Below are 10,050 nucleotides of genomic sequence, written 5' to 3' on the forward strand. Positions count from 1 at the left end.
AAACACTAGAGAGTTCCACTAGGTTTTAATAATAGTGACACTCCCTTATTTGCATTTAAGATTTTACTGTAGCATCATCATGACTGAGCCAGGATATAACCATTTTTACACCCACAACACTGGGTTTTTACACATCCTCTTCATGTTATTTTTAAAAAGGTTCTCCAAGGTGTGGTTTGCTTTTCAGAAATAATTTATTAAAAAAGTTTTAAATGAATAGCAAGTTTTTTGGCAGTGGTACAGGGATCCTTAATGCAAATACTGTCTATACAAAAGGTATCTTGAATGACAGGAATAGTGGATACTCTGAACTTATTCACCCCTGAAGACACATTTGAACTCCTCCAATTCAAAGGTTGGAAAAGTTCATTATGAAATTTCAGAGGTGAATGAGTTATTCTGAAAGTGAATTTACATATTCATGAGATTGAAAACTTCATTATTAATCAAAGAACAAAAGAAGACATCACAAACTCTCATTTTGCCAAATTTAATGTTTTCAGCGAACAAGTCATAAATATACTGTAAATATGTAACATGCATATCTCATATCACTAATATTGACACACCATTATAACATTGTCAACTAAATTTAAATGGTTACACACAAAGTCTCCAGAACATTTTTCAACAAATGTTACAAGGTTGAACACATTGAACAAAGGTTTTGTCCTCATTACAAGGCCAACAATTAAAAATGCCCTTTTAAGTATAATTATCTAAAGAAATGCCCATTATAATATCAGTGTCTCAAGTAATGGCCATTATAATATCATTGTCTGAATTTAAATATCAATGAAATATTCAATTTTCTGCACGTTGTGCCCTAGATTTTATTAAATTGTATCATCCAAAAATTCAATTAAGTCAAATTGATAATTGGATTCCTTATTTCCATTGTTCTTGTAAAAGAATCAATGGAAATGAATAAAATATAAAGTAAGCACTCTGTTCTGTTTTTTTTCAACCTGGATCTTCGTTGATCAAGAATTCATTCATAAGTTTTGTGCCATAGTGGTTTATTTTGGGATGCAGGAAGCACTTTACTCAGACTCAGTCATATCCTCATCAAATGAATTCAGTAAACTTCAATCTTCTGTCAGTTACACTCTGGATTTCATCCATGTGAAAGGACAAAGAATGCCTGAATTACAGGATTTTCTGCAAGATAACTGTCGGTTATTAACAGTGTTCCATCATCAGCACACAATGGTCGGTCTACAATATAAAGTAACTCATCAATCTGACAATGTTATGTGAATTTTTAGGTCTCATCATCAGCCTGCAATGGTCAGTCCGCAACATAAAGTTACTTATCAATCTGACAATGTTATGTGAGTTTTTAGGTCCCATCATCAGCCTGCAATGGTCGGTCCGCAACATAAAGTTACTAATCAATCTGACAATGTTATGTGAGTTTTCAGGTCCCATCATCAGCCCGCAATGGTAGGTCCAAAATTTAACATGATTCATTGAGTTCCATCATGGTCCACATGATTGTAGGTTCAATATGTCAGAAACTCAACAATCTGACAATGTTATGTGGGCCTTCAGGTTCCATAAGCAGCACACAATGGCAGGGCCAATGTGTCAGTAACTCATCAATCCGACAATGTTGTGTGGGCCTTCAGGTTCCATCAGCAGTACACAATGGTAGGTCCAATGTGTCAGTAACTCATCAATCTGACAATGTTATGTGGGCCTTCAGGTTCCATCAGCAGCACACAATGGCAGGTACAATATGTCAGTTACTCATCGAGTTCCATCAGCAGCACACAATGGTAGGTCCAATGTGTCAGTAACACATCAATCTGACAATGTTATGTGGGCCTTCGGGTTCCATCAGCAGCACACAATGGCAGGGACAAAATGTCATTACCTCATCGAGTTCCATCAGCAGCAGCAGTACACAATGGTAGGTCCAATGTGTTAGTAACTCATCAATCTGACAATGTTAAGTGGGCCTTCAGGTTCCATCAGGAGCACACAATGGTAGGTCCAATGTACCAGTTACTCATCAATCCGACAATGTTATATGGGCCTTCAGGTTCCATCAGCAGCACACAATGGTAGGTCCCATGTGTCAGTAACTCATCAATCTGAAAATGTTATGTGGGCCTTCAGGTTCCATCAGCAGCACACAATGGCAGGTACAATATGTCATTACCTCATCGAGTTCCATCAGCAGCACACAAAAGTAGGTCCAATGTGTCAGTAACTCATCAATCCGACAATGTTATATGGGCCTTCAGGTTCCATCAGCAGCACACAATGGTAGGTCCAATGTGTCAGTAACACATCAATCTGACAATGTTATGTGGGCCTCAGGTTCCATTTAAAGCACACGTCGATAGATCCACAATGTAAAACAAGGTTAAGGAATATCACACACATCACAAATGTGTCTTTAGGGATAAATGAGTTAATAGTAAATGTTTGGTAAGCTTCCTTTTTTTTTTTTTTTTAAGCTGCAGATATAGACAAACAGGCATGTTGTTCAATAAGGACCGGAAATAGTTCAAAATAAGCCCTGCTGGTCATCTTTATAATTGTACCACCTTTATTTAGGTGTGTTAGCAACATTAGACATTGAGGCTGATTAAATACACGCCAAATTTCGATCAGTTTGTTACAAACAAAAGTTTGCTATTATGAAGAAGTTGTCGTATTTTTCTCATTTTAAATGCAACAAAAGTCAAGATCTTTAATTTAAGAATGCCTTAAGTCATATTTATAGTTCAATATGTTTTCAGCACAATATATGCAATGCAACCCTTTGACAAACTTTCCCAAGGTGTATAAAGAAGTATCGTATCTTGAAAAATATCATCATTGATAGAACCATATTTGTTTACACCAAACGCTTTTTGAATGGATTAGAGATTTGGTGTCAATATTTATTAGATTGAGGAAATCAATCTTGAATGACCTTGAAGTTTGACTGTGTGACCTGAAAAACAATCAGTATGCTTCAAATTTTAACACGTTCACCCCTGAAATTTCATAATGAACTATTCCAACGTTTGAATTGGAAGAGTTCAAATGTGTCTAAAGGGGTGAATGAGTTAAAGGTGCAGTCACCTGTGTGTGTTATGTACATCTTACCAAAAACAATACCTCCTGTTTGATGATGGGATATTTTTAAATAGTGATTTTAAGCACTAAAACTAAATTGTTGACTGACTAAAGAGAAAAAGGCATATATAAACCTGGTTGAAAATGGCTTTATAAATGAAAAAGGATATGCATTGTTTTTTCATCAATTCATCCATGATTGTTACCAAGGGTGGATAACTCTGTAAAGAAATTTTGTCGCCCACCAGGAGGAGCTTGTGTTTGGCCCGTGTCACAGCTACATTTATTCTCCGAACATCCTTTAAAAGCTGTCCAGCCTGAAAAGAAATCAAAGAACACATAACTGTTAGAAATTGAAGATTATTCATACATAGCTGTCAACCCTCCCTCATCAGGAGGGAGACTCCCTCATTTTGACCAAAATTTACCAATCTCCCTTGAAACTCCCACATTCAAGCCCAAACTCACACAAACTCAAAATCTACATCCTGTGGTCAAATGATCTCCTAGTTACTGCAGGGTGTGTGTAACGACCATAACAGGCGTGTCTAAATCAAATTAATGTGTTTCAGACTAATTTTGATACATAAAAAGGGAAAGATAAATTGAGCAAAGCAGTTCCAGTCACGTTTCACACACTTTCTCCCTCATTGGAAATGTGGAACGAGGGAGATCTCCCTCGTTAGAGGTTTCAGAGGTTGAAACCTATGTTCATAAGAACTGAATTACATTTAAAAAAAGATATTTTGTAGATTTTAAACAGGGCTAGATATTAATTTTAGAAACCACTGGTCGGTGAAGCTATTAGTATACAATTCTATAAGCCTGTGTGCATATTCCTCTAACCAAATATTATTCAACATGATAAATAATGTCAAATTTTGACTCGACAATCAGGCTAGCATTTTTTAGAACCACTAGCTCAGCTTGAGATTTCACTAGTCTCAGACTACCAGGCTACCGTACTCCTGTTGTCCTGTAAATGATCTGTGAATACTTGTTGCACCTTTTCAACAGCCTTCTATTTTTTTCCACTACTGAAAATCACTGCGCTTTGTAAACAAACATTTTATTCTAGAATTCTTGAATTTCCAAATGGGCAAATTTGGTGGAATAGATTAACATTTGCAAAAGAAAGCAATTCACAAATAATTCTCTCCTGAACTTCTAGTGACCTACAGTTTTAAAGCAACTGATTTCACTTCAGGAGTATCTGAAGGAAACTGCAAAGCTGCAAACTGTCAATATTAAAAAATCGCAGTAAAGATTTCCAGTAAGAAATTTTCAGCATTTTTGACAGAATTTTTCACGTAAGACCCATGTTTCACGAAGAAAGTATACATCTTAAAGGATCTAAAAACCGATGATTTGCAGGATTTGTGTTTATAAGATTTCAAATACTTTGTCAAGTCATTTTTACCACTGCTAGAAATCACCAAATCACAACAGCATGGAATACATTGTGCATATCCTGTTTAAATGTCTCCCAAAACATTTCCATCTTCTGGAGATTTTTTCCTTCAAATCGGCACATTTTTCTGCCAATTATACTTCTAGAAAAGAGGCATTATCATTGAATTCAAAGTTTGGTTCTAGCCTAATTTGACCTTGATGAAAATGCAGATGTGATTTTGATTTACAATTGCAATACTTGAAATGGACATCGTTACCAGATCATTGCAAACCTAATGAATAAAACAGAAAAAATCTTAATTTTTTTCTTACATCAAAATTCAATTTGGAAAATCGCACATGCATAATTCAGACCTAATAATTGTCATAACCACGCCAAAATCATAAGAGTTGGCAGCTCTGAGACTGTCTTAGCGTAAATTGTTTTTCAGTAGGACTGTTAGCATGTGAGTCAGTCTACCTTTATATATTAAATTGATCAGTACCTTAAGGACGTCTTAAATGACCTTAGCTGTTGATAAGACATTAAACACTATAAAACCCAAGGAGACTGCCTTACCTTTGACTGTTGGTCGGCAGATGAAGCAAAGCTTCGTGCGAAGGAAATAAGGATGACCTCTTTGTCACGACCTTGATACTGGTCTACAGTGTTGACCTCGATGTGACCTTGAGTTCCTGTCTTGTGAGTGTTTCTGAGGGTGTCACGGATGACATTGACCTGGTTCCGATAGGGAGCAATGACCCCTATCTCCTCTACTGACACACCAGCCTAAAGAACAGAACAACATGTTGATACCTAGACCCACAAAATAAATAGGAATTTCAGCTTTAGCATAGGTAATATGAGTAAGTTTAAATAAATTTGCAATAAATAGAAATGCCTCATTATGAACTGGAATGCATTTTGAAGAACGTTTATTGATCAATGGTAATCTCATTAATCCTTGACTTTTGAACCCCAACATGAAATGATAATAATAATAATAATTTGAGGTTCTTATATACCGCTTTATCACAACCTAGTACAAAGGGCTCGATCCCCAAAGCGTTTCACAAATTATTATCCGTGGTTATAGGGTCTTTGCAACCAGCCAATATCTTTCTCGGAGCATACAGCCAGTGCTGCCATTTCGGTGCTCACAGCTAGCAATCAACAATTCTAGCACTGCCCAACCACGTACTCATTTACAGCTGAGTAGACTGGAACAAGCGGAGTAAAGTACCTTGCTCAAAGATACAACACAGTGCCATGGCATGACTTGAACCCGCAACCCTTCGGTCACAAGTCCAGCTTCCTTCCACTAGACTACCGTGCCTCCTCAAAATTACCTCTTGGTCTATACCGGTATGCGGGTAAAGTATTTGTGAAACTTTAAACAAGTAGGCAAAAAAAGGTGAAGCAGAAGCATTCAAATGCAGCAAAGGAGCTTCAATATATTGCAGTGCAATATTTTAGAAATTTGAGATTTGTGCCTAAAGTGATTCTTTCTAAATGCATCCTCCCAATTCCAGGGTTATCTTCTCTTACGTACGTGCTCTGCACCCCTGAAATGTCATGACGAAATTGAAAGCTCTGTTCACCCAACCTTGTGTATAATACAAGTGGACAAGTTTAGAAAAAATAAAATTTATTTATTTTACAACAATTATGAAAGAAGTTATTTCAACTCATATTAATCCCTTTTGTTGACCTGGATGTTAGCACTTGGGGATCTTAGTGTGGGAGGAAACCGGATTACCCGGAGAAAACCCATGTGGTCGGGCAGGTGACCCCATACCTTTCCACTTTTTGGTGGTTGGATGGTGGAGTGGATAGCGCACTTGCTTTTCACCAAGGTGGCCGGGGTTTGATTCCGCGATCGAAAGTGGAAAGGTATGGGTTCACCTGCCCGACCACATTGGTTTTCTCCGGGAACTCGAGTTTTCTCCCACATTTAGACCCTCCACACACTAACATCTGGGCCAGCAAGAGTGATTAATATAAGTTGAAATAATTTGTTTCGTAATTGTTGTAAAATAAATAAACTTCATATTTATATATATATATACCTTTTCATGTCCGGTCGGGGAATCGGACCCCTGGCCGCCTTGATGAAAAGCAAGTGTGCTATCCAGTGCACCACCCGACCACCCCAGTAGACTAGTTTGATCATATGGTGTATATCAAAAGAACACCGCAGCAGAATACTGTAAAATATACCGCTTTAAAGACCGATGCTGCCACACTGTTATCTTCAAAGGACGGGTTCAAGCCTAAAGATTGTTTTTTTTAACTTGAAACCAACCAAATAGCTAACAGTAAGCAACCCCTGGAATTTTTGAGGATGTTCTAAATGATAATGAAATTACGATGTAATAACAGAAATTAATTATCCTGTGTTTTACTTACTGCAGTCAAAGCTTCAACAAGAATGGTGATGATCTTGGCCTCTCCTACATTTGTTATAAAACCAGATTTATCTCTTGTCTCTCGAGCTGGCATCTATCGGTAAAACAAATCAAACAAGTATATTTCTCATAAATTCTTATCTCTCTATTGAATGATATTCATCAGTTTGGTATAATAAGATGCCCAATGGGCCTGTATCACTGAAATGTCAATCATTTCACATATTTGTCTGTACTGGGTACTCTTCATTTTATTAATCTTCTTTGAAACATTTTTACTAATGTTTTTAATTCTGACTTTCAAAATTGGTTAATCTAGGTGAGACCCCACTGTCTTCATACCTCTCACAGTCTTAAGCTGCATTCCATGTATCATGATCTTATATTTAGCCCTCTTGGTTATTCAGAAGAAAGTGTTTAACAGTTAAGAGTTTTAACAAATGGATGGACGCTACACTATAGTATGGCATAATCTCACTTGGCCCTTTGGGAGCGAAACATCCATCAATATCCATGAAATTTCCATTAATCTTATTGTTAATTCATTAAGTTTGATTTTTCACACCCTGCCATAGCCCATTAATAAAGACATGCGCACACCGTTTGTTTTTGCTTACATTACTTGTGTTCAGGAAGACAGCAGCCTTATAGTCAGGATCATCCAGTAACACCTGTTTTAGCCATCCATGTTTGTCTACGACCTGGAGAAGTAACACATTATTATTACAAACACAGTACAGTTGTTAAGAACACACAGCTTTCCGGACAAATAAAATCAAAATTGGAAAATCCCAACCACCTAGGGATGCTTCCAGTCAAATTCAGATAAATCCCAATCAGTGGTTAAGAAGAAGTCGTTTAAAGACATTGTTGATGGACGGACGGACAGACGACGGAAGCCATGGTATGGCATAAGCTCACTTTGGTCCTTCGGACCCGGTGAGCTATTAATCACTTAAAACCACAATCTTACCAGGAGTCGAGTATATCTTACCATACTTATAATGGCTTAACCCTTTCACCACTGTAAACCATTATATAGACTCATCCAGATGAACGTATGGTAGAGTCTACTCAAATTACCTAGGGGTGAAAGGGTTTAAGATGAAATAACTCTGTAAGGGGATTTGTGCAATAAGTTGTTTGCAAGTTTTTCACTTTACAAGTGTGACTGATTTATAGGCATAGCCAGACTTGTCAATACATAGAAACATGCAACCTCCTATCTATTGTGACTTCCTTTACTGGTCCTCAGAGTGGTTGCTATAGGCTGATTTGACAAAATAAAGAAGTATGCTAGCCTACCACCTATCTGTAATTAACTCATTCACCCCTGAAATAGCCTTAATAGCTCACCTGGTATTTTATTTTCATACAGGTTTATTAAAGGAGTACAGGAAGCAGCAAAGTTGCAAGAAGAATTACATGTAAATCAGTTTTTGTGAGTAAGTACCAAGAAAATGAGTTTCTATGTTATGTCCCAAGGAGGTAGCCTCCAGGAATTGGTCTGGAAATGGCCAATGATGCTGCAGACGAAATTTGGTCAAAATCCTCTGAGCCGTTAAGGACTAGTAACGTTTTAAAGGAAACAGTTGACGGAGGATAGGCGACTGACGACTGACGCTGCGCATGGCCAGGTGAGCTAAAAACATGCCACCACCTATTTATCGAGACTATTTTTACTAGTCCCCTGGATTGGTTTCTACAGACAGGTATAATAATAATAATTCGAGGTTTTTACATACCGTTTTATTACAACCTAGTTTGTAGGGCGTCTCAAAGCGGTTCACTAATTATTATTCGTAGTTATATGGCGTTTGCAACCAGCCAATATCTTTCTTAACTGCCTGGGGAGCATACAGCCGTTGCTGCCATTTCGGCGCTCACAGATTACATTCAACAATTTTAACACTGCCAAATCACATACTCATTTACAGCTGAGTAGACTGGAACAAGTGGAGTAAAGTATCTTGCTCAAAGATACAACACAGTGACGTGCCGTGACTCGAACCCACAACCCTTTGGTCATGAGCCCGGCATCCTACCACTAGACTACCATGCCTCATAACCATATTTAACAATAACAATATTAACAAGAGGCCCAATGGGCCTGCATCGCTCACCTGGTATAAATCTCACACTTGTAACCTTAAAAGTGATCTAAAATAAAGCTACAGGCAAAATAAAATATCAGTATTTATGATTAAAATTCATTCAAAAGAACCTGTTATTTTTTTTTTAAACATTTCACCCCTGTGATTGAAAGTCAAACAAAGTCATTATGTTAAACAAATTTTATAGCCTTTCATCTCAGGATGCAACTTGCAAAGTATCAACATCCTGGGACCCATGGTTATTCAGAAGAGGTCGATTAAAGATTTTAAACAAATTTGACCCCTGTGACCTTGAATATAAGTCAAAGTCATTCACTTTAACAAACATAGTAGTCCTTGATCCCAGCATGCTACTGACTAAATATCAACATCCTAAGCCTTTTGGTTATTCAGAACAAGTTGTTTAAATAATTTTTTTATATTTTGACCGTATTTGCTCCTTGTGACCTTGAATATGATTCAAGGTCATACATTTAAACAAACTTGGTAGCCCTTGATCCTAGTATGCTACTGACTAAATATCATCACCCTGGGCATTTTTTGTTATTTAGAAGTTGTTTAAAGTTTTTAACATATTTGACCCTGTGACCTTGAATATGAGTGAAGGTCATTCATTTGAACAAACTTTGTAGGCCTTCATCTCAGCATGCTACTTGCCAAATATCATCACCCTGTGCATTTTATTTATTCAGAAGTTGTTTAATGTATTTCACATATTTGACCCCTGTGACCTTGAATATAGGTGAAGGTCATTCATTTGAACAAACTTGATAGCCCTTTACCCAAGCATGCTACTGGTCAAATATCATAACCCTGTGCATTTTGGTAATTCAGAAGAAGTTGTTTAATGTTTTTTAACATATTTGACCCCTGTGATCTTGAATAAAGGTGAAGGTCATTCATTTTAACAAACTTTGTAGCCCTTCATCTCAGCATGCTACTGGCCAAATATCATCACCCTGGGCATTTTGGTTATTGAGAAGAAGTTGTTTAAAGTTTTTAACATATTTGACCCCTGTGACCTTGAATATGGGTGAAGGTCATTCATTTGAACAAACTT

General features: G+C 37.2%; 1 protein-coding gene across 3 annotated transcripts in view; it reads right to left on the reverse strand.

Moving 5' to 3' along the window:
- Positions 1-479: 479 nt before the first annotated feature.
- LOC110443550 (DNA replication ATP-dependent helicase/nuclease DNA2-like) overlaps positions 480-10,050 on the reverse strand; it is a 48,193-nt gene continuing 38,622 nt past the window's right edge. For 2 of the 3 annotated variants that reach the window (XM_021487826.1, XM_021487823.1), the window contains exons 29-33: positions 7,494-7,577; positions 6,878-6,970; positions 5,048-5,257; positions 3,246-3,392; positions 2,281-2,363 (exon numbers count right to left, since the gene is read on the reverse strand). In XM_021487826.1, the coding sequence (XP_021343501.1) occupies positions 2,325-2,363; positions 3,246-3,392; positions 5,048-5,257; positions 6,878-6,970; positions 7,494-7,577 (573 nt within the window). In that variant the 3' untranslated portion in view covers positions 2,281-2,324. Of the gene's footprint in view, positions 1,831-2,280; positions 2,364-3,245; positions 3,393-5,047; positions 5,258-6,877; positions 6,971-7,493; positions 7,578-10,050 lie in introns of those variants that run through there. The other variant, XM_021487824.1, reaches the window with a different exon arrangement.

This window comes from Mizuhopecten yessoensis, unplaced genomic scaffold (assembly GCF_002113885.1).
Source record: "Mizuhopecten yessoensis strain PY_sf001 unplaced genomic scaffold, ASM211388v2 scaffold716351, whole genome shotgun sequence".
NCBI lineage: Eukaryota > Metazoa > Mollusca > Bivalvia > Pectinida > Pectinidae > Mizuhopecten > Mizuhopecten yessoensis.